Raw genomic sequence first — 25,508 nt, forward strand, 5'->3', positions numbered from 1 at the left:
TAAAAGGCCAGGAAAGAGAGACTGCAAAATACTAACACTGGCTTTTCTCAAGAAGTCTAGATGACAAGGAATTTTTGTTCTCCTTTAACTGTTCTGCGCACGCAGTAACATTTTTTATAATAAGCACAAACTGTCTTTTATGATAACACACTCATAAAATATTAATATTCGTTCCATTTCTTTAAGAATCACAGCAATGCCAGGGCATCAAGGGGGCAAATGGAAAGACAATTCTTGCTTTCTTGGCTGCCCAAGGCATCAGTAACCAAACATAGGGGACATGTCTACCCACGTAACCCCCAAACACAGCTCTGTGTGTGGTAACAACGCCACTGAAATGCTTACGTACTTTTCTCAAATTCCTCCAGTTTTCTAACAGCTTCATCTCGTTCTTGCCTGATTTTGTCACACTGAAATGAGAAAAGACGGTAAGAGTGAATTTGGATCATGAGTCTGGAAAGACAAGAAAGAGCAAACTTATAAACAATAGCAATTTTGTGGGGAAAAAAAACAAAAATTAAAAACCTCTTTAAAAGCATGAATGGTCTCACAGTATTTGAACTGCTCAACCAGCCTGATGTTTGTACCTGGTATCTGGCCTACTTTCTCGGACCCTCTAGATCAGTGATGGCGAACCTCTGACACGCGTGTCAGTGCCATTTCTGATGACACGCGGCCGCTGAGGCGGCCACATGCCGAGGATGAAACAGTTATGTTATTTAAACTATAAATATCACGAAATAGTGTTTTTTCCTCAAAGGGACACACTACCCGAGTTATGCTCAGTTTTTTGGCGAAGTTTGACACACCAAACTCAAAAGGTTGCCCATCACTGTTCTAGATAATGACTCACCTTATTGCTCCTGATCACCCGAGTAGCAGACCAATTTAACATCCTTAAGCGGACATACATTCATTCTTTAAGAGAATAGTTGTGCCTCTTAAGTAGGTATTTTGCAAATCTAGGGGACACCCCCCCCCCACACACACACACACACTGAGTGGCCAGGTTTTTATGCGTTCAGAGATCATAATAATCTGGCCACTCAGTCAGTGTATATTGGGATTTCATGCCTTTAGATATTTCAAATTTCTATGGCAAAAAAATAATGATGCCACTGATAATGTGAAAAACCCAAATGAAAATCGTGAGATATTCTCAGCTAACAGACTGGCAGAAACTGAAAAAGTCTAATGCCAGGAGCTGGAAACTCACATACTGCTAGTGGGAGTGTCACCAGGCACAACTACTTTGGAAATAAACTAAACTGAAAGTACGCACACCCTATGTATGACTCAGCAGTTCTACTCCAGGATTCTATTCATGGAATCTCTAGTAACGTGTGCAAGATGATATATACAAACATGCCGAGCATTTATAACAACAATAAATCATGGTATACTCATATAATACACTGTGAAATACACAGTGAAGATGAATGATCTAGAGCTCTGTGTATCAACATAGGTAAACATCAAAAGCCATAATGTTGAGTAAAAGGAATTGTGGAATATATACCAAATGATATCTTAACACACAAACACTTGGTATTTTTACACTGTGTGCATATATACATATATATGTATGTATATACACTGAGTGGCCAGATTATTATGATCTCTGAATGCGTAATAATCTGGCCATTCAGTGTATATCCTATGTAATAAAAGGCTTATATGCAAATTGTCCCCCCGACCAGGAGTTCAACCAGCAGGCAGGCCGGCCAACCGCCCATGTCCCCTCCCCCTGGCCAGGCTGGCTGGACCCCACCCATGCATGAATTCATGCACCAGGCCTCTAATACACACACACACACACACACACACACACACACACACTGAGTGGCCAGATTATTATGCGTTCAGAGATCATAATAATCTGGCCACTCAGTGTATATATTTCATGATACATATGGCATATATAAAAATACAAAAACATAAAATCGACAGACAAAATTTATGAAAAGATAGGGAGGGGAAGGAGACTCTGGTTGGGCAACAGAGGCGCTATTCAAAAATTTTATCAGCGACATTCTTTATTTTTTAATTTCAAAAAAATAATTTAATTCTGTATTTGCATATCTGTTGTGTTATTCTCTGCCCTTTACGGTGCTTTTAAAATATTTTTAAAATAAAAATAAAGTTGAGAAGCAAACAATTCCGTTTTCCTCTTTAGTCTCTCAAGAACACAAACTTAAAAAAAACCCACTGGGTAAATCCACTCTGACTAGAGTACACGAAACAAGTACAGAGCGCTAAATTAGCAAAGCTGTTTACTACATCCTTATCTTAAAGGAGAAGGCATACAGTGGTCCCCCCTTATCCGTGGGGGACACATACCAAGACCCTCCAATAGATGCCTCAAACTGCGGATAGTAGCGTACCCTATATATACTATGTTTTTTCCTATACATAGATACCTATGAGAAAGTTGAATTAATAAATTAGGCACAGTAAGAGATTAACAATAATAACTAATAATAAAATGGAACAATTATAATTATAACTATATATATAGTAAAAGTTATATTAATGTGGTGTATCTTCCCCTACCCTCTCTCTTTCTCAATCTCTCAAAATCTCTGATAACCGATCTGATAAATGAGAGGGCCACTAAGCAACTCACGTGTGGGTAGCACGCCCAGCATGGATACGCCGGACAAAGGGATGACTCACTCCCAGATGGGATGGAGCGGGACATCGGAAGAGTTGATTGTCCCACTCAGAATGGCACACAATTTAGAACTTACGAACCGTTTATTTATGAACTTTCCCATTTACTATTCTCAGACCTTGGCTGACCGTGGGTAACTGAAACCTAAGAAAGTGAAACCACAGACAAGGGGGCACTACCTTTCATTAGGTTTTCTTGTGAAAATAAAAATTTGTCTAATGTAGTTTCTAGTTCCAACCTAACAAATTTACTACATTTATTGTTGTTGTTGTTGTTGTTTTGTGTGTGTGTGTGTGTGTGTGTGTGTGTGTGTCTGTTTATGTTTAAAATTCTAAACACTGCCCAGCTCATGGGTTGAGTGTTGACCTATGAACCAGGAGGTCACGGTTCGATTCCCAGTCAGGGCACATACCTGGGTTGTGGGCTCGATCCCCAAGAGGGGGCGTGCAGGAGGCAGCCAATCAGTGATTCTCTCTCATCACTGATGTTTCTCTCACTCCTTCTCCCTTCCTCTCTGAAATCAATAAAAATATATATTTTTAAAAAGTCACCAACTGACATCATACACAAAGCACCAATGCAGCTACCATTTACTGGTCCTTAGCAACACATGGCAACTCTAGGTAGGCTTATACCAATGCCCCACAAGGAAGGCTTTATGCCCATGCTCTCTGCTCATAAGGTGCAGGGAGACGGCTTTGCTTAGTAACAGGTCTCAACCCCACAGTCGTATTCCGACCTGCGAGTGACCCGTGTCTATAGTCTAGCGAGGTACCGCGCCTGTGCCCGAACCCCAGGGTCTCCACCGGCAGATTCGGAAACTGTCCCCCAACCCCAGCTGTGTTCTCTCAGGGGTCTTCATGTGGCCTGGCTTTCTATTTTCTCCAACCACATTAGGACAGAACTGGCAGCCACAGAATTCACCATCTGCTATGATTACTGAAAGGGGGGTGTGCCGGGGGCGGGGGGGGGGAGGGGGAGGGATCTACATATGCTGCAAATGCAGCTTATTCTCACCCAGAGCTGAACACACTAGGAGCGACAGGCCCATTCACTCAGCAGAAATCCAAACACCCACTTACTTCGTCATTTCAGGTGAACCCACAAAAACACCTTGTAACCTTGCTCTCATGCTCCCCACAGAGAGAAGCCAGCAAGGGTTGGGGGCCTTTGGGGGACGAACGTTTCATCTTCATGCCCCACCGGAACCCCTCACCCACCCTGCCCCTGCCCCTACCCTGCTCCTGCAGCTGCACCATTTGTAGAAATGGCTTCTTTTTTGTCTGAGAATTGCTCATGAAGACTCTGCAATAGCAACAGATGTTCGTGGGCCCACGTCGCTTAATTGCGGTGTCCCGTGATTCCCTGCAGCCCAGGGCTGGGGGGGGGGGGACCAGCAGCACCAGCTCCGGCTGCTTTGAGCAAACCGGGTAACGTTATGCCTGTTCCAGCCCTTTCCGCAGCGGTGACTGGACCAGAGGTTGGCCTTGCCGGTCCTGCAAGCCCTTCGTATTAGAAGCCCTGGCAGCAGCTTCGAACATGGAGAGGATTGCAGATCTCCTCCTCCAGCCTCACGCAGGCAGCTCCCTGGCTTCTGAAACGAGACCAGCTTTCTGGCGCCGTGGCCGACTGGTTTTCAGAGGAGTCTGTCCACTGAGCACTGCCCCGCCCCTCCCACCGGAATGAGCAGCTCCGACCTTTCTCCCACGCGCATCGTCCAGCACACTGTCTGTACCACAGGCCTGCTTGCCAGGGCTCAACAGAAGTGCCGGTAATTTTGTAGACATGAAGACACCTTTACATTTCCCTGCGTGACTATTCTGTGCAAGAAAAGCCCCAGGGTTCAGATTGGTGTCTAACTTCTCCTAACATCAATGCTCAAGTTTAGCTCTGTGCCGCACAGGTGCAGTGGCGGGTTCCAGCCGAGAGAAAGGCCACGTTGGGGCCCAAGAAGTGCACACACATGACACCAACAGGGCGGACACGCTATACGCGGGTAAGTACCTTCCCGTTGGCTGACTTAGACTTCCAAGCACATATGGACTATCATCCATGAACGCCACCCTACCTCCTTCCTCAAGCATTGAGCAAATTACGTCTGTGGCACCCACACAAGTCAGGCACTGTGTAAGCACGGGGGGGGGGGGGGGGGGTGGAATACAGTGGGAAACATAATAGACAACGTGCTCCCACAAAACATAGCATCTACCAAGGAAGATCAACAATGGAACAAGCAGTTTATAAGAACACTTCCTATCATGAGAACATTCAGCAGAGGCTGTCCCCCTCAGTGCAAAGAGGTCGCGACCCACCCCATTCTTACTCATTTTTCTGGAAGCCCACTCTCTTTAGGTCCGGTTACAACATCTAAAAGCATTGGAACTGTGCACATGTACCTGTTTTAGAATCTTGGGCGATGGCCTCAGAGGACCATCAAGTCCTTTTCAATAATCATGGACCATCCTACGGTTCCACCTGGGGAAGTCTGGCCAGAACTCGACTGCCCTTATCCTCAAAGAACACAATCAGTTCAACCGTTCCCACTGGGATGGGATTCCTTTCAGTCTCTCTCTCTCTTGCTGGTGTTCTTTCTTCCAATTCAACGTTTTTCCCTCCAATTTCCAGAGGCAATAACGTGGTGGCTGCCCCGAGAGCTGTCTTAGGCGCATTCTCCACATTCTAGGTATTGTGTGTCCGAGGGGGGCGCATGTCATCCGCCCGGAGACCCCCGCTCTTTGTTTCTGGATAGATGGCTGTTAATAAGAGACTCGTTTTCACTTTCAAACTGCTAAGTAATTACTTTCTCTCTGGCACAACCACTTGCCACTCGGCTCTAAAGAAACTGCATGGATGTGGATGTATTATGCATGAACAGTTAGCATAATGGGTGCATATCTTGCTCTTGAAAAGTGGCTCCTTGATTGATTTTATTTTTTTTAAATAAAACACTTTGGGACCTTCGCCTCTGAAATTTACACGACAGGAAGAAACTTTGACAACAGACAACCAAGCAAAGATGCAAACAGTATCGTCTTCCTTGCTGCTCGAAACGCAAATCTCGGGCAGGGTCTTGCCTCCGTCCCTTTTGATGCCGTGTTCCTGGCGAGCTGACAGAAGGGCCCGATGCATGGTGACAGTGGCCCAGCCAAACGACGTCTAATCGGCCACTTAAACATGCATTCATTTCAAAACTCCATCTCAGTTCCTAATATTCAACACAGATACGTACTGTTTGAAGGCATTCTTCTGCTACACAGATTTCCTTCTTTATATGCCCGCTCCACGCACACCCCCTCCAGCCTCAGACAGCTGAAAGCGAGTCCACTCATCGCTCAGGAGCCTTTGCCGCCCCCATGGAGGAAAACCCCCAAACAGTTATGACAAGGATCCTGAGTGAGTCATTAGAGAATGCCCTTCCATTGTAGAAGCATGACGAACATTTGAATATGGAGATTGCTTCACAGGCAAAGTAAAACATTTCATGTGGTTGATTCCAAAATAACTAGTCCTCTATTTTCCCATACCCCCCCCCAAAAAACAGTTTTGGAAGGGTTGCTGACTTCAATATGATAGGCTTTCTTGCTTTTTAACATGCTGTTGATAACGTTCTTTAGAAACTGGGTGGGGGGGGGGGGGAATAACAGAAAGTAGCACCCTTTCGAAAATTTCCACTTATTTTGATGTTAGAAAAACAACAAAAAACTGAAGTTTTCACATTTTAATCCAACTCATACTACGTATACCCGAGATATTTTGATAATAATGAACTTGTGTTGATCAAATGTGATAAGTGCATAAGAAATACTCAGATGTTTTATTACAAAGAAGCAAACAATTAATTCTGCTCCTAAGAGAATTAGAGACTTTAAAAACAGTAAGTGGCATTTAAGCCACGCATTATAAGCGGCGAAGAGTCTGTCACATGGCACTGAGTAGGAACCTGTGTTCTTGTCCTTTTCCCATCCACGCCCAAACCCTAGGTATTCACTGCTATCATCGCAGTTTGTTCCAGTTATTTGTCAACTTGCCTGTGCCCCTCAGTAGAGTGGTTTTTACGCAAGGCTGGGACTTGCGTGGGCATTTTGTTACCCCCGTACTCGGAAGCCATTCAACAAAAACTTTTCCCTTCAAAAAGCTTTCCTTATCAACTCACAAAGATTCTGATCCCACCTCCAAAGACATGGATAAAAACCACCAAATGAGCGTCATTAAATTCTTCTTAAAAAGGGAAAACTGCAGCCAAAACCGGTTTGGCTCAGTGGATAGAGCATCAGCCTGCAGACTGAAGGGTCTCAGGTTCGATTCCGGTCAAGGGCATGTACCTTGGTTGCGGGCACATCCCCAATAGGGTGTGTGCAGGAGGCAGCTGATCGATGTTTCTCTCTCATCGATGTTTCTAACTCTCTATCCCTCTCCCCTCTGTAAAAAAAAATAAAATAAAATAAAATATATTTAATAAAAATATAAAAATAAAAAAAGAAAAAGAAAAAGATCATGACAACTTTGGCCCACCCTCCCAAATCTCCGACTCTTATCCTTGGAACGCAGGAATGTCAGGAATGCAGTATGTCGGAAGCTGTAGGCACACACCCACACACGTGGATTTTGCTGGCATAGATTGATCAGATACTCAACTTTCAGTTTCTAGATACAAACGGATAGACAAAGGATCCAGGAAAGTACTGAGTCTGATCATGTGTGGAAAGTTCACGAGCTAACAATAAAGAATTGTGAATAAGACCGAGCCCTTTGTGGGAAAGTTAGTTAGCTCCCGTCCGTTCACCTGCTTCAAAGAGAGCAGTGGTGGTTTGAAGACCCGTGTTTGAGTCTAGAGCCTGTTGGACCCTGAGGTCCTGTTCTCCCTGAAGTGGAGCTGGCCCAGGGCTGTTTGACGCATCAGATAAGGGAGATAAAGGAGAGTACGTGACCCCTTGGTGACTTAGTAATAAACACAGCCTTATAAGGAGACTCATGTCCTACCACTCATCTCAATAGAGGAGATTCCAAACAAGGCCTAAAAAGATCTTACCCGCCCTAGCCAGTTTGGCTCAGTGGATAGAGCACTGGCCTGTGGACTGAAGAGTCCCGGGTTCAATTCCAGTCAGAGGCACATACCTCAATTGCAGGCTTGATACCTGACCCTGGTGAGGTGCATGCGGGAGGCAACCAATTGATGTGTCTCTCTCACATCAATGTTTCTCTCTCTGTCTCTTCCCCTCCCTTTCACTCTCTTAAAAATATGTGTGTGTGTGTGTGTGTGTGTGTGTGTGTAACCCAAAAGAATCACACCCACTGTCTCTTCCCACGGATAAGGTTAATGATCTGGCAACAAAGATAGGCAGACTTAACGTGGACATGTGGGAGGGAGAAATAACTTGCCATTTATTTTTTGGGTCCCTTCCATTCGTGCAAAATTTTCCCACCTCACATTAACTACGGCAAGTGGAGTCTTACTTTAGATTCCCGTCCTTGATTGATTTCACGGAACTCTGGGTGGGGGCGTGAGGCAAGAATGGCCACACACACCTACTGATGCGGAGGAGACAAAGATCACGCAGCCAGGCACGAGAAAGTGCGTGGCCAGAGAAAATGGTGTTCTCCGTTTACCACGCCCGGAACTACAGCTGCTTTGACTCATTCTATGCTGCAGAAAAGGCTTTTATTATATGTTGCCCTCCTTTTGTAATACAGCCCCCCTTTTGGGGGGAAATCTTCAGTAATAAGCCTGCTAGTCTTTTAACAGAAGATAAACAGAGTGCGGCGAACTTAAAACCACTCTATTTTGTTCTACCCCAGCACACAGCATTCCACGTTGCTTTCACTTCCTTTCTTCCCATTTCCGTTAATAGTTATTTTTAAAGAATTAGAGCAGAAGCAGGTCAATAATGCATACGGATGTGACAAAAGTATTAGGCCATTCTCTGTGTAGAGAAACGTGTAAACAGTTGATGGGCTAAGATCATTTATAAGCTTTCTTTTACCAAATGCATTTTACCTGTGATTCCACTCGCATAACAGTTGGTTCACTTAAACCCTCACTGCAGAAAGTGGCTCTCAGTTCAACAACCATCACCACCACCAACACAGGAGTTTACAGAACATCTATTTTTAGGGCAATGCTAGGGTTACAAGGAAGCAAGAATTAAAGAAGAAGAGACAACAAGAAGTTTATTCTTCCTCTTACGCTAGTCATTTTCTTCTAGGTCCTTCCTTTTCCATCCTCTGAAGACACTTGGTTAAGTCAAAGAGTTCTCCTGAATTAACCCTTCCACCTGGTCTTGGAGCCGGGAACATCCATGGAGGAGACATCCAAGGAAAAGTAAATTTCATTCATGTCTACAAACAGTAACGGGCGGTTCTGTTCTCTCCTACTTTCCATTTTCTATTCAGTCCTTCTACTTTTTTAAAAATCAGCTTTCCCTTCCATTTGTCCCCTCCCTAAATTTACAGGGAATACACACACACACACACACACACACACACACGAATTTTCATTAAACACGTTCAGAGTCAAAATGGCAAGACGTTTGTAAATGTGAGTTCAATTATTTAACAGTTTCAAAATAAAACTTCCAGGGTCCCTGAAAACCATCACCAGGCTTCCCCATCTTCACCTTGGGTCTTTTCCAACTTCCGGGATATTATTTACATCCTTAGAGGAAGTTAAGCAGACGAAAAGTTTATGGAGGCATTTGGGCTAACCACCCATGATTCATTCCAAACAGTTCCCTCCAGAATCTAGCATGTCTAAACCCCGAAAGTGCTATGTGTCAGGCCTTCCATTCCATCGCCAGAATCCCAAATCTGACTGTTGGGGGGAAAGCACAATTCTCGGGGGCTCGAGCTGCTTGGCCTAATGCCTGGCTGCATTTAGCTGTGTAGTTAATCCCCCAGAGCAGCGCCCACTGTGGCATGCCTGCTATTCTTCACCATCTGGAGCCTGGAGTTGATATAAGCTTGAACCACACATGCAGGAGAAAAGAAAAAAAAAGAAAAAAACAACCCACTCTCATTCGCATTTAACTGAAATTGGTGGCAGAACAATGCACCATGCCATCTAGGCTTTTTACACATGGAAGAGAGGAGAGAAAGGGTAAAGTACAAACCTTCTCCTTTGTTTTCTGGTTCTCTGCTCTGAGGTCTTCATATTCGCCTATTGCTAAAAGAAAAAAGAAAAAAAAAAGGAAAGCAACGTTAGATAACCTGCCAAAAGTTTACTGTAGGAAACCCTGGGACCCCCCAGCTACCCGCTCTTGTCTATTTACTAGGTGGGGTGCAGAAGAGGCCACAGAAGGGCTTCTGCTTCTAAGAGTAAGGAAGGAAAAGAGACCGTAGCAGAGGAGAGCCCACCAAGCCGAATTCCGGTTCTCCCCAGGTCATCAGGGAGACAGACCTGTGAGCCATTAAGTGACCTATGACAAGTCACTTCTCTCTGATACCCAGACTTGGTCCTGGCAGGTGGGTGTTCCCTGACGTTCCTTCCAGCACCATTAGTTTGTGGTGCTGTAATCAGGTTTGTTTTTTAATCAGCCGCCAGAAAATAAAGTCGGCTCCCACGTCCCACGCCCTGTCACACATCTGCTTTAGCATCCTCAGAGCGACACAGTTCCTGCTCTGAGCAGTCAGCTCAGAACAACCGCTTTCAGGCCCTGCAAGATCCTCCTGCCCCCGGCCCCACACACCAGCCAGATTCATTTCACTGGGTTGGAAAAAAACGTGTGAATTACTTAGAAATATTTCCAACTGTATGGAGGAGAAAAACAGCAGTTTTCAACTTATAACCCTCTATTGCCAGAAAAATAAAGTACTCTGAATCCCCCACACTCATCTTTTAGTCAAAGCACCATTTTTATTTTTTAAAGTATGTTTTTATTGATTTTTAGAGATAGAGGAAGGGAGAGAAAGATAAGAAACATGAATGAGAAACATCGACCTGCTGCCTCTTGCACGCCATCTACTGGGGACTGAGCCTACAACTCAGGCATGTGCCCTGACTGGGAGTTGGAACCAGTGACCTCTTGGTTCATGGGTCCATGCTCAACCACTGAGCCACACCGGCCGGGCCAAAGCACCATGTTTAGACACACTCACAGTTGAGGATGCTACATTCAGCGCGTGTGACGGGAAGAAAGAGAAGGACCTGGGGTTGATGACGTCGCAGTGCCTCGGGTGGGCCTCACAGAACTGCTGCCCACTCCCAGCCCAGCACCTTGACTGCTAACACACGCCAGGAGATCATCAGCTTGGAATTTTATACTTTCACTTTCTAAAAATGTAATTGGATTTATATACAAAGTTTTTCTTTTTTTTAAAAAAAAAAAAGAGAGAGATAATCACCTTTTATCTTTAGGTGATTCTATTTCTTTGAATCACCTAAAGATAAAAATAAAAAATCTGAAACCAGGGCTTCAAGAACATCCCAGACATCTATCTGGTCATTCATTCTAGAAGTGTCTGATTCTAACCACTGAATCAGAGAGCACCCCGGAAACAGACAACTCACAGGGTAAAGTGCATGTTTTATTTCCTCCAATCGAGACCCAAAGGGTTTAGAATAGCTACCGTGGTGGTAGGAACAACATCTGACAATCCAATTCAAATGAACAGATATGTATGGGATCATACCACCAAGGTCCAGAAGTTTTATTAGCAACCCATGACCATCTAAGTAAGAATTAAAGCCACATGCCAAAAAGAATCCTGGAAAACTAGCCCATAAAACAGCTGAATGAATGCATGTCAAGATATAGCCATTTTAAAAATAACTACATTTCCAACAGAAAAGATTTGATTGATCACAGAATGCAGCTCTCCCACACCAGCTCCTCCTCAGCCTCCACCACACAAGCCCAAACCCATGAGTACGAACTGAAATGTTCTTGGTTCTGAAAAATCACTAAAAGCCCTCTCCTCCCCGCCCACTTTTTTTTTTTTTTTTTACAAGCCAAAAGAACTAAGGGATGCTAAACCTATGCACTTACGCCATTGGGTAATCTATGTTCATAATTCCAGATCTTATTACTATATGTAATACTGCTTGGAAAAATAAATATAGAATTTACTGAGAGACTTTGCATTAGTTTACTTGACATTTAAAAGTATCTGCAGATGAAGCTGAAAAATCACAATTGATTTACCACTCTATTCTTATTGACCTACTTTACAGACGTACAAAACAGACAATAAAGGCTTCTAAAACCATGATCTCATAGTGATATTAAGAAAATGTTTTTGTATTTAAAACATCAGATAATGGCTTTGAAGGCTTTTGAAAAATACCGATACTATTCTTCCATTATATTGCCAATAGAATTCAGATGAAACATTATAGACTCCCAATGACTGGGTCTTTATGAAAAGGGTTCATTAAGAACCCTTCACCTATTGTATCTTAATGGAAATCACAGAAAACATGCTTTATTGTGATTATGTGTGAGTTAAAAATAATACTAAAGCCGGGTACAGGGAAAGGAGAAGAAAGGTGAGAAGAATTCAACCACTTGGTAGAGGGGAGCGGGACAAGGCATAAGAGGAAAGAAAAGTTACTAATATTTTTTATTTCTTTGAAGTTCGAAAACCAAGCTCATTGTTCTAAATAACATTTACACACACACACACACACACACACACACACACACCATAGTGAATACATATGTAACCATCCTCAGCAAAACTGGCCAAACAGGAAGTGACCTACATTACTATTCAGTTACTTGTTTTTTGGCAAGCGTGAAGGGTCACAGAAAAAGCCTTCTTATTGTTCCAGAACGGGCTCACAGTTGTTTAAGTCAGTTGCACAGCTCAAGTGATTTGATGAGAGAGATCCTCCAAATCTTGAACTAACTGATGCCAAAGAAAAGCTGGATGTGATCAACTCTCTGCCATGGGAAAATATACCCACAGCTTGGGCAGACACCGTCTCGCAGTCCACAGTCCACAGGGGTAGTTCAATCCACGGTACCCTCGGGTCCCACCACCCAGGAATGAAAACGTGCAGCCTGACCCCAGCCCAAGCACAGGGGAGCCCGGGGACCTTGGGCAAATGGGTTAATCTGAGTCTCCTATTCCTCCTCTGGAAAATAGGAAAAATAACTATACACGTCTCACAGTGCTGTTACCAAGAGTGAGTGACTTAACACGTATGATAGAAGAGTGCTTGGGCATATGAAGTGTTCCATACACGTTAGCCATGGGATTTATTATTATTACTGACACAGCGAAGCACATCAAATCTTGTGTGCATGACAACAGAGTAGGCTGGTCTCTAATGCCCTCGGTCTGGGGCGTACTTTTGTCCCACCTGGGTTGAAAGTCTGCAACCCAAAGGACTACTATCCCCCACCAAGTAAGAGGAGAACGGGGGCTAAAGGTCAACCGTAGCTGGGCAAAGAAGTAGAAGCACGCCCAAGAGCTGCGCGTTTCAATCAGCATCACCCGGGAAGCTTTTCAGTCATACAGATGTCTGGCCCCCTCTCCACCCACCCCCAACCCAAGCTTCTGGTTTAACTAGACCTTGACATCCTTTTTTTTTTTTTTTTTCTTAGAAGTGAGCACCCCAGGTGATTGTAACGTGCAGCCAAGGAGAGGAATCACCACCTAAGAGTACAGAATGGAAAAAAGGAGGATGTGGAGAAAACGAGGAGAGTATCAAGCAGAGCAAGTGTTTCAAGGATCATGCTGGTTTTCTATTTTCTAACTCCCTAAATTCCAAGAATGGGAGTTTTCTTTCCAAGCTGCAAATCATGATCCAGCCAGCCCAGGAAGCAGCAGAGTGTACTTAGTGTTTCAGAAACATCACAATTGAAGTTGATAACTACGGAAGATAACGCCTCTGGCGAGGGTGAAAACCATCAGTTCTCCTGGGACCTTCCCAGTTCAGCCTGAAGCGCCCCGTGTGCCTGGGAGCGCTCCGTCCCAGGTAGGTTAATCATCCCATCTCTAGCATTGGCTCCAGGTCAGTCTTTCCAACCACTACTTTCTATACCTGCACTGTCAGATATGCCATACCAAGTGTGGCTGGCTACTCACATCTAATTTATTCAAAATTAAATAACATTAAACATTTCAGTCCTTCAGTAGCATCAGCCACACTTCAAGTGCACAATAGCTACAAGTGGCTAGTGGCTACCACAGTGCAAGTGGACACAGACCATCCTTATCACAGAAGAAGACAGTTCTACTGGACAATAATGTTCAGGATACCTCTGTCCTCAAACTTAGCACGTTGGATTCCCATTCACGGAAACCTCCTACTTCCTGCGTAGGATCTCCTTCCCCTGATGCCATCACCCACCGAGTCATCCAGTGAGCACCTCGGGATCACCCTGAAGCCCCACTCTGCCCCACCTCCGAAGGATCAAACTGCTCAGATCTCTTAAAATGACTCTCCAATCTACCCTTCCTCGACAGCCAGTACCTCTGCCCTGATTCCGACCCTTCATAAGAGCAAACACTTCTTATCGAGCCTCTAGCCTCCCTCTATCCCAAGTTCATTCTTTACGGGGTAGATAGCATAGTAACAAAGCCACCTGGCCACTTCGCTCTCTTATTTAAAGGCCCCCAAGATGTTAGGACCCTACTCTTCTCCCCCCACCCTCACACTATTCAGTCAAAGATCACAACTCAGTCCATGACAGCCGAAGTCCCAAAGCTTCCCTGAACCCTCTCAGACCTTCAGTAGCCAGATGCCTTTAAAATATTTTTCCCTCTGCCTGCAAGGTCTTCCCCTCCCCATCTTCCCTACCTCATCTTCAATGCAATTCAACCTGTCATTTCTTCTAAGAAACCCTCCCCATATACCTCAGGCAAAAATCAGCACTTATATTTCTATATTTCTAATATATTACCAATGTACACTGTTCATATGTCTCTACTGGATAGAGCAGTGGTCGGCAAACTGCGGCTCCACTCTGTTGACTAATGAGTTTGCCACTCTGTTGACTAATGAGTTTGCCGACCACTGGGATAGGGGCTTAATCACAAGGAACAACAACAGCCTGTAATTACTGGAATCGAGAGTCTAGGTCAGTGGTCAGCAAACTCATTAGTCAACAGAGCGGCAAACCGCAGCTCGTAAGCCGCAGTTTGCCGACCACTGGGATAGAGCATCGACATACGATGTTATGAATTATCTGAGCAGAGGTCCATTTTCTTGTCTTTCTCCCACTGGATGCACTGCTTACACTGGGCAGAAGACCAAGCACAGAGTCGATGGCTATGTTGATGAGTGGCTGGTTCACATCAATGTATGACGTAGTGTAGTGGTCGGCAAACTCATTAGTCAACAGAGCCAAATATCAACAGTACAATGATTGAAATTTCTTTTGAGAGCCAAATTTTTTAAACTTAAAACTTCTTCTAACGCCACTCCTTCAAAATAGACTCGCCCAGGCCGTGGTATTTTGTGGAAGAACCACACTCAAGGGGCCAAAGAGCTGCATGTGGCTCGCGAGCCGCAGTTTGCCAACCACGGACGTAGAGCAATTAAGCCAAAGATTAACATTGCCATTTTAAAGATTGAGAAGTCAAATCCCACAGTAAGAAACGATGGAGGCAGAACCAGTCTACGGATTCCCGGCCATTCTTGTGAAAAGCATTACTGAGCGTTACTCAACAATGTGCTAAAGCGCTAGGCCAAAGAGAATCCTCGAGGGTGAGGCCTGTCTTCATGCACCCGGATGCCCACGCCTGGCACAGTGCCTGGCATGCAGGAGGCACCTGATACATGTGTGCTCCGTTAAGGAAGAATGGATTTAAGTCTTCACAGGAACACACACTCTCCTCCCATATCCAAAGGCTCTCTCTTACATCAGATGTTACAACAGGACACTTAAAGAAAATGAAGCTTTAAGTGGCCATCAAACATAACCAGGAAACACTACCTCATGAGCTCGTCTCATGTAGATTCTCAGCCACTGAGTCTGCATCTTTCAGGCTCATGGAGCCTTGATACGCTTCTTACTAATGGGGAGTGAGGACATGAGTCATAACAGATAATGTGCCATTAGGACAGTACTCCCTTCTGCACATGTCCCAATGGGTCCTGCTCTTAAAGCCAGAGTAGATAGAGAAGTCACTTCTACCTCACTTGTTAATTAAAGCATTAGAAACATCAGGGAAACCACTGCTGGAAAAACTGATTAAAAAAACAAAGGTGACAGATTTCACATCTGAAAAGAAATTATGCCAAGCCTGAAATTTACTCACTTCCTGGGAGGACACACAGTTCAGTGTTAATGAATTAATGATATTTCAAATTAATCAACAGAAGATAGTAACCAAAGATCTTATATGCATACTACTGGCCCGGTGCACGAAATTCGTGCACGGGGGGGGGGTGGAGGGGGTTCCCTCAGCCCAGCCTGCACCCTCTCCAATTGGGGACCCCTTGGGGGATGTCCGACCGCCAGTTTAGGCCTGATCCCACAGGTGATCAGACATCCCTCTCACAATCTGGAACTGCTGGCTCCTAACCGCTCACCTGCCTGCCTGCCTAATCGCCCCTAACTGCCTCTGCCTGCCTGCCTGATTGCCCCTAACCCCTCTGCCTGCCTGTCTGATCGCCCCTAACCTCTCTGCTTGCCTGCCTGCCTGATTGCCCCTAACTGCCCTCCCCTGCTGGCCTGATCTCACCCCCAACAGCCCTCCCCTGCCAACCTGATTGCCCCTAATGGCCTCTGCCTCAGCCCCCACCACCATGGCTTTGTCCGGAAGGAAGTCAGATGTCTGGAAGATGGCCGATCGACCCAGTTTAATTAGCATATTACCCTGTTAGTGGTATAGATAGATTATATAGGCTAGGATTGCTTAAATGGGAGGGGGGAGCCTTTTTCATCAGGAGGAGATGCTCTTGGCAGACAAAAATACATAATCCCTATATCTGGACTATACTGCCAAACCAGTCATTAAAAAATTGAACCACTTTCTTACACCTTACACCAAACAGCTGTTGCCCTTAAAACCCATTCTCAGCCCCAACCTTAGGTTCTGCCTTCGCAGTTCACCCAGATTAGGTTCTGAATGGTCAGTTTCTATGCCAGTCAGTGTCAAAAGCTCTGCCTCCTAGGTGGCCATTGGCTCCTCACACTTCACCCAGATTTGGTTCTGATTGGTCAGTTTCTATGCCAGTCAGCGTCAAAAGCTCCTAGGCAGCCATTGGCTCCTCGCACTTCACCCAGATTTGGTTCTGATTGGTCGGTTTCTATACCAGTCAGCATCTCCAGGCCTATCAACGGGCCTGATCAGAGAGGCGGGGCTGCTGGCCAGGCCCGGAGTGAAAGAGAGAGGCAAGTGCTGATCAACAGCTGCCACGAAGGCTATGGATCAGATCCTGCTTCTCTCTCCAGGCCTCTCTTGGGGCCTGATCCGTAGCCCCCTCGGCAGTCAGTGCTGGGGCGCCCGCAGCGGCAGCAGTCAGTGCTGGGTCACCACAGCAACCCAGGACTGACTTCCAGTTGGTCAAGCCTTCAGTCCTTTTGGATGTTACGGACCCTGGGTTTTTATATATTAGGATATGCATAACCTATAAACTCAGACAATGGTTCGGTGAAGGCCTGAGGAGGGTGTGGGAGTGGGAAAGAGGGGGTCAATGGGGAAAAAGTAATGGAGGGGGGGGTAACATCTGTAAAGCTTTCAACAAAAAAGATAAATTTTTAAAAAGTAACCAACAGAAAGGAAAGAAACTGAATAACCTTAAAATACATATGTAAGTCTGCTTTCTGGTCTGGTATGTCACAAACTTATAAATTGACGCTCCCTTCCTCACAACAACAAAAATGCTGAACAACCCAAAAATCAACAACTCTTCTTAGATCTATCCGAGAACTGAGGTCACAGGGCAAATCGCTACTCCAAAAACTGGAGAGACAATCGAGCAGATAGAGAGGATCACAACTTTAATTAGAGCAGAAGCCAGGTGCAGACGCTGCTCACTCGCCAACACAGGAAACCCGGACATGACAATCTTCTAGGAGCTCAGCTCTAACAAGTCTGAGATTTAAAAGCCTCAGGTGAGCCTGGTGAGTGTCAACCTATGAACCAGGAGTTCACAGTTCGATTCCTAGTCAAGGCACATGCCTGGGTGTGGGCTTGATCCCCAGTAGGGGATGTGGGGGAGGCAGCCGATTGATGATTCTCATCATTCTTTCTATCTCTCTCTCCCTCTCCCTTCCTCTCTGAAATCAATAAAATATATATATTTAAAAAAAAACAAAAAACACCTCAGGGAACAGATCAGTCTTAGGAGGGCTCCCACACTGCTGTGAGTTTTACCTCCAAGACTGCTCGCAGGGCCTCACAGTGAACGCCCGGCCAGGGAGGGGGAAGTAGCCATTATGAAACATGCTCAGAGCATTCTGTTCTTCTTAACAGGCCTGCTCTCAAGAGAAATTGTTCTACCAGAGCCTACCGGACTTGGGGGAAGGTTATAACCCCACTCCAGCCCCCTCCAGCATTCCTGTCTCCACGAAGGAGGAAAAAAGCAACGCTGAGAAGCCCTTGTGAAAGTCACAGCCCAGGGGCCCAGGCTTCTTAAAGACAAGACCTTGTCATAGGACCACACAACACTTCCCTTACCACCGTATGAATGTTTGCAGCAGCTCTACTCATGATTGTCAAAACTTGAAAGCAGCCACAATGTTCACCAACAGGTGAGTAGACAAACTCTGGTACCTCCACACACTGGAGTACTACCCAGTGATAAAGAGAAATAAATGAGCTCTCAAGCCAAAAAAAAAAAAAGACATGGAGGAACCTTAAATGCATGTGACTAAGAGAAAGAGCCAACCTAAAAAGGCTACATACTGTCAATTCCAACTGTACGACGTTCTGGAAGAGGAAAAACTATGGAGCTAGTAAAAGGATCAGTGGTTGCCAGGAGGTCAGGGGTAAGAAGGGAGCATGAACAGGCAGAGCAGAGGAAATTTTTTTGGGCATAATAATGTAATAGTAGGTTCAGGTTATACATTTGTCAAAAACATAGAAAATACAACATAGAAAATATTTAAATTGTAAAGAATGAACCCTTCCCAGCCAGCTTGGTTCAGTGGTTGAGCATCGACCTAGGAACCAGGAGGCCACGGTTCAATTCCCAGTCAAGGCACATGCCCAGGTTGCAGGCTTGGTCCCCAGTGTGGGGTGTGCAGGAGGCAGCCAATCAATGATTCTCTCTCCTCATTGATGTTTCTATTTCTCTCTCCCTCTTCCTTCCTCTCTGAAATCAATAAAATATTTTTTTAAAAAGAATGAACCCTATTGTAAACTATGTACTTCAGTAGTTAATAATCATGTATCAATACTGGCTCATCAATTCTAAGAAATGTAGCACACTAATGATGATAATAGGGAACATGGGGAGGGGGAGGGAGGAACTATGTAGTAATTCTCTGTACTTTCTGCTCAATTTTTCTGTAAGCCTAAAACGGCTCCCCAAAAGTCTTATTTACAACAAACCTATATATCAGAACCATACACTGATTCGTGCTGCAGAGGATTTTAACTAAAAGGATCCTAATGCATTCCTGCTCATTATACCATACACAAATTTCAGAACTCATGCTTTAAGGTTTAAAATGCTTAGCCAGCGTGGTAAGCAGAGAAAAACAAAAGCCATGTTCCTTCTACATTTCAAAGCAAAGCTTGGCTGTGTTACAACTTGATAGAATGAAATCTACAGCACTGCAAAGTTTAAAATACACATACTTTTTGGATCCAATAATTGCACTTTTGAGAAGTTTCCTATAGCTGCACTTAGAGACATATGCGTACAAGAATGTAAGCAGCTCTACTAGTTTCAATAAACTTGAATTTTATAAGCTTTCGATTTATAGCAAAGTTGCAAAGATAGTACAGAGTTCCCAGACACCCAGTTTCTACGATCATCACCATCCTACAGTAGGATGGTACATTTATTACAAATAACCGACCATACCTCCATATTATTATGAATGAAGTTTACTCATACATCCTTAATTTTTCCTTAAAGTTCTATTTTTGCTCCAGGATCTCACCCAGACACCACGTTATGTTTAGATGTCATGGCTCCTTAGACACCTCTTGGCTGTGACAGTTTCCCAGACCTGCCTTGTTTTTGATGACTTTTGACAGTGTTGAGGAGTACTGGTGAGGTACTTGGCAAAATGTGCTTCGATTGGGATTTGTCCAATGTTTTCCTCATGATTAGACTGGGACTGTGGGCTTTTAGGGGAAGATTCAGAGGTAAAGTGCCATTTTCATCAACTTTTATCAAAAGTACACATTATCCTCAACGAGGTGGAAACAAAATAAAATAATATCAAACTTCCTGGAAAAAACAACAACAAAAAGGTTACATACTATCAACATGACTTAAACCGCCATTGAAGCGGACCTTGGTCACCTCGCTGAGGTAATGTCTCCACTGTAACATCACTCTTCCTCCCCTTCCCATCTGTGCTGTTTGGAAGGAACTCACTGGGTGCAGCCCACACTGAAGGAATAGGGCGCTATTCTCCCCTCTCTGAGCAGGAGTATCTACACACATTATTTGGAATTGTTTGTGTAGAAGACTTGTGTTTTTCCCTGTTTATTCAATCATTTACTTTTATCAGTATGGACTCATGACTATCTATTTTATACTTTGGGTTATAATCCAATATTTAAGTTGTCCCAAGTTTGACCAATTTGAAGGAAGAGGGAGAGAGAGAGAGAGAAGCATCAATGAGGAAGTTCTTTCAGTTGGTTCTTTTATCTCTTGACATACCCCCATGACTGTGGCTCATGGTTTGAGCACTTCCTCGGTTTCTGGTACAAGATGCCCCAGGCTCATCTTGTGTATTTCCTGCCCAGCCACCCCCGTCCTAGAATCAGCCATTTCTCCCAGGACTCTTGTTCCTTTCATCGGAGAATGGTATAAGAAGCCACGTTCTGGAGCTAGATGTATTCTTCTAGGCTCTCAACTGGCAGAGCAAGGAAAAAGATGTATGCATCCTAACCCATGCCTAGCTCAGCTTTAATAAGCTTGACTAAATTTCCATCTGAACCTTAAGCACTCTCTCAATAATCTTGAGGAATATAATAGTCAGTAAAGATGAAAGGAGGTGACCTTTCTTTAAAACCAATTATCTTACCATAGGAAATCCATTTTAAACAGCGTTAGCTCAAGAAGAGCCCAGGACTTTTGGGTGGCTGGTGGCTGTTTTGGCATTCTGTTAGAACAGCCTTATGGTTAAGTGACAGCCACTCTCTTCACAACTTCCTCAACAAGTTCCAAATGACACATTACCATGTTGACCAGCTGAGTGGACGGCCATCGTTTGTGTTGGCCCAGCCTGCATCCCCGCTTCTGGTAGTGGCACACTATTCTTTTTTGGACAACTCCAATCCCTTGGTCTTTGTGGGGGCTGCCAATCAAAGTGCCCCGCCCTCCCCTGGCCAAAGGACTTAAACACATGACCCAAACTATGCGGATTAGACATTCTTCCTGTAATTTACAGGCCTACCACTATCTCTAGAGTAGGAAATCCTCACCAGGAGGGGCAAGGTTTTATTCATCTCTGTATCTCTGATGCCTAGCACAGAGCCTGGCTATGAATATTCAATGCATGTGGGTTGAATAAATTACAAAGAAAATCATATACCTTAAACAAATGCTAAGCTAAGTCTGTCATTTCCCAACAGAATTCTGGAAGGGGAGCAAATTGTATGATGTTTTGTAAGGGAAATGTCCACTTTAGCAGCTAGGAAATATGCATTGGAAATAGTATCCCAAGTTGCCATTTCTCAGTACATTAGAGATGTCAATCAGTCCAATAAAATAAAGCCCCCAAAAAGACAAAAGGAGAATTACCTCATTACCTCAACATCTGCTTGCACATAAGCTATCGCACACTGGCTAATTTTTTTTAAAGGACATAATATAACTTTCTGGAAAGACATAATATAGCTAATTATACCATTCACTAGAAGGGAACATACAATGTTTTGAAGTAATTCAGAAGTGGGTGTGATTTATAAGACATGAGCTTAGGAAATGGTAAGTATAAATTAGAGATTGTTCATATTATGACAGACTCCGTCATTACATTTCACAACTTTTGTCAAAAGCAACCTTATTCACCACACCACTGAAGGCTTCACATTAGGGAAGGCTGCTGTCAGCTCTGCCATTCAGAGTAGATAGCATCCTTTCTCTCTGAGCTCCCTCCTGGGGAATGGGTTCAAATTTCAGACTTAAAACTCACGAAGGAAGGAACAATACGATGAAACCTCAACGGTCGATAAACATGTGGAAAGATTTCAAACCTCACTAATAACCAGATAATACAGATCTCTTTAAAGGTACCATTTTTGTTCATTAGATTGGCGAAATTAAGAAACTTGTCAGGCTGTCAAAATTAATAAAGAGTGCTGTTGGTCAGGGTTGGCCACTGTGTGGTGTCATGGATACTGCTGGGGGTAGGAGGGATGTGAACTGGTATAGCCATTGGGGGGGGGGGCATTTTGCAATGGCCAGCAAAACCTTATGTGTACATACCTTCTAATCCAACAAGTCCATTTCTAAGAATCTATCCTAGAAAAAATATGTGTAATTGTACAAATTTATTTATATGATTATTTTATGAATGACTGTCTATCAGACAATAAACTTGGTGAGAGCAAAGACTGGTTCACCATCCCACCCCCCAATGCCTAGCCCATGGGCCTTACATATGGTAGGTACCTCGTAAGCATTGGTTAAAAGAATAAATGAACATGTTTCCTCAGCATTAAAAAAGGAAAATAAGAGTATTTGATGGACATTAGTTCTTGTTCACATTAAATAGGGGTTAGTGGAGTTATTCACAAGGTTATTAACAGGTAGTACAAAGTACTATTTTCAAAAATAAATTATACACACCATCAGCTTACAAAATTGATTATATTAGTAAGAGCCCAAACATCTAGTTGCCTTTTTTTCCACCTCAAGCCCCTATTTTCTCAGTGAGTTCCATCGGTCAAACAGCAATTACTAGTAAATACTCTCAAACTTGTAAGCACAGTCTATGATCCAATGACAGACAAATGCCCTGGTTCTGAGATGTATAAAAATCACCCTGTGGGCTGCAAAAAGTTCCAACACCCGGGTAACCAGACTCAATATCCTAAAAAAACATAAAAGTGTACCTTTTAAGAAACACAAATTTCAAACCCTAACTGGTCTATTGCCTTTGATATGTCTATAACCAAGGAAATGCATCCTCTAAAAATGCCAATGACATGTATTTGCTTTCCAGTATGAGAAAGAACCAGAAACTTAAGACTCCACCCTTTTTCTCAGCTCTCATATCCAACATAGAGACAGAATGTATTCCAAAATCAAATGTAAACAACTTGTGGGTTATCCGCATTGTTACTCTACCCTTGAAATTATATACAGAATGGGGGGGGGGGGGGGAGAGAGTGTAATTTTTATCTTCTTCTTATTTGAAACTGACCATCCATCGAAAGATCTGGTACCCAATGGCCAATATTACCAATAATGAAATCTCTAGAATCTGAAGTAAGAGTCTTTAGGGGAGGGTAAAAAGTGAAGGGGGGAAAAAAAGAGGTTCAAATTTCCAGTTATAAAATAAATAAGTCATCGGAATACAAGGTATATAGCACAGGGAATATAGTCAATAATATAATAACTTGGTCAAATACCAGATGGTTACTAGGTTTTTCGCTGGGATTCTATCATAAGATATACATAAATGTTGAATCACTACATTGTACATCTGAAACTAATACATTATATGTCAACTATATTTGAATTTTAACAAGGCTTTATGTTATTGGGGGATGTTATTAGAAAATTTAAAAATACCTATAGAGCCCTACCCGGTTTGGCTCAGTAGATAGAGCGTCAGCCTGGTCAGCCTGCAGACTGAAGGGTCCCAGGTTCGATTCCAGTCAAGGGCATGTACCTTGGTTGCAGGCACATCACCAGTAGGGGGTGTGCAGGAGGCAGCTCATCGATGTTTCTCTCTCATCTATGTTTCTAACTATCTATCCCTCTCCCTTCCTCTGTGTGAAAAATCAATAAAATATATTTTAAAAATAAAAATACCCATAGAATCCAGCCCTTCACTAAAACACTTCAGGAATTTTGCCCACCCACCAGATTCACTGATGCCTGTGACTTTATGACCTTGGGCTAACCTACAATAGGAGTTGAAGGTACTGGGAAGGCAAAATCCACTCACATTTTCCCAACATTTTCTAGATACCACAGAGGAAGGCGTTCCGACCATCCCCGTCAGGTTCAAGAACATCCCCAAGCTCACACAGTAAACAGTCGTGTTTCCAGGCGTGTGCGCTCCAGCAGGATTCACATATCCCTGCCAAGTCACAGCACTGGGCAGGACCTCATGAAATCACCTGCTTTAGCTCTCGCCTTTGGTCAGGTAAGCAGGAACCCTAAGGCGCCTGGGAAAGAAAAAACCGCCTCCTCCAAGTTCACGGAGTGGGTGAGTTGAGCAAAGAGAAGTGAAACAGCTGGGACTCACCACCCAGGATCAGCCTCAGAGAAGGGGCCCCATGTGGCTCTTCTGCAGAGTGGCCATGTCAGCAAGCTGGTCAGAAAAGCGCATTTCCCTAGTTGTTCCTACTTCCTCTCTTTCTTGACCCCTACCCTCAAGGCCACTTGTGGTCAGGGTAATAATCCTTTCACATTTTAAAAGGGTTAGGTTCACATCTATTTGCCTTTGTTCAGAAGTGTGGTTAAGAGATGAAAAGGACTGGTTCACACAATTCTCCACGAAGGGGCCATCTCCCAGGACCAGGCAGCGGGGAAAGGCATGGGCATGCCTGGCTGTCCAGTGGAGGAGAGCCTCGTGTTCATTCAGGAAGGCGGACCCAGGCAAGGTATTGTCTCCCTGACTAATAAATGGCTAAAAAACGAGAAGTGATCAAACGTTATCGTGGCCTGAAAATCCTAGCTGGGTGAAGAAAGAGGAACCAGAGCCACCCAGGCTGAAAAGCTGGGAAGGCTGGAGCGCAAGCTGCAGGCCTCCCAGCGCCAAAGGGCAAGGGTGGGGCCACGCTAGGGAGCAGGGCCAGCTGAGCTGCCCGCACCACCCCCTCCCAAGATATCCAGCCCCACGCGCTAACCCCGCGTGGCAGGTGGGACCGTGGAGCCGAATCCTCGTCCCCTTCCCCCAACACCCCGGATCGCCAGCTAAAGCAACCGGCGGGCTGCAGCATTCCCCGCACTGCCGCGCCGACACTCCCCGCACCCGCGCGCTACCCTCGGCCCTGGGCTCTCCGAGGCGCGCGGGGCGCGAAGGAGGCTCCCGCACGGGTAACGGAGCTCCGCGGGCGCCCACGCGGCCGCACCACCGACCGCCCCGCTCCCACGAGCCTCAACCCAGCGCCCGGGAGCCGCCCCGCCCAGGGGCCGCGCTGCCCGCACCTGGCGGCCGCGCGCCCGCCTACCTTGCTCCTTGAGGTTGGTGATGAGCTGCAACTGCTTCTCCTCGTCCGAGCTGTTCATTTTGACAGGTGGGGTCGGCCGGCGGAGAAGGACAGGAGGGAGAGGCGAGGGAGGCGGCGGGGGAGGGGGAAGGAAAAGCAAGACGCCGGCGGCGTGCGGCTCCCCTACCCGGAAGTTGGATTGGTTCCCGCTCCTCCTCCTCCTGGCGCGGAGCGCACGGGTGAGATCATCCCCGCGCACCTAGTCCGCCGCCCGAGCCGCTTCACCTGCCGGCGGGCGGGGGCGGGACGCCCCGCAGCCGAGCGCGGGGGGGGTGGGGCGGGGAGGGCCCCGCGGTGGCCGGGACTGCGGCCCCCGCCCCGGCCCGCGATCACAGCTGCGGCTCGGCTTTCTCCGCGGAGGCCG

At 45.1% G+C, this 25,508-nt stretch overlaps 1 protein-coding gene across 1 annotated transcript in view; it reads right to left on the reverse strand.

Annotated features, from left to right (window-relative positions):
* SHTN1 (shootin 1) overlaps nt 1–25,220 on the reverse strand; it is a 90,326-nt gene extending 65,106 nt beyond the window's left edge. Inside the window, exons 1-3 of the mRNA XM_054729016.1 lie at nt 25,106–25,220; nt 9,781–9,833; nt 350–410 (exon numbers count right to left, since the gene is read on the reverse strand). Coding sequence (XP_054584991.1) covers nt 350–410; nt 9,781–9,833; nt 25,106–25,163 — 172 coding nt within the window. The 5' untranslated portion in view covers nt 25,164–25,220. The remainder of the gene's footprint in view (nt 1–349; nt 411–9,780; nt 9,834–25,105) is intronic.
* Nucleotides 25,221–25,508: the final 288 nt, after the last annotated feature.

This window comes from Eptesicus fuscus, chromosome 17 (assembly GCF_027574615.1).
Source record: "Eptesicus fuscus isolate TK198812 chromosome 17, DD_ASM_mEF_20220401, whole genome shotgun sequence".
NCBI classification, from domain to species: Eukaryota; Metazoa; Chordata; class Mammalia; order Chiroptera; family Vespertilionidae; genus Eptesicus; species Eptesicus fuscus.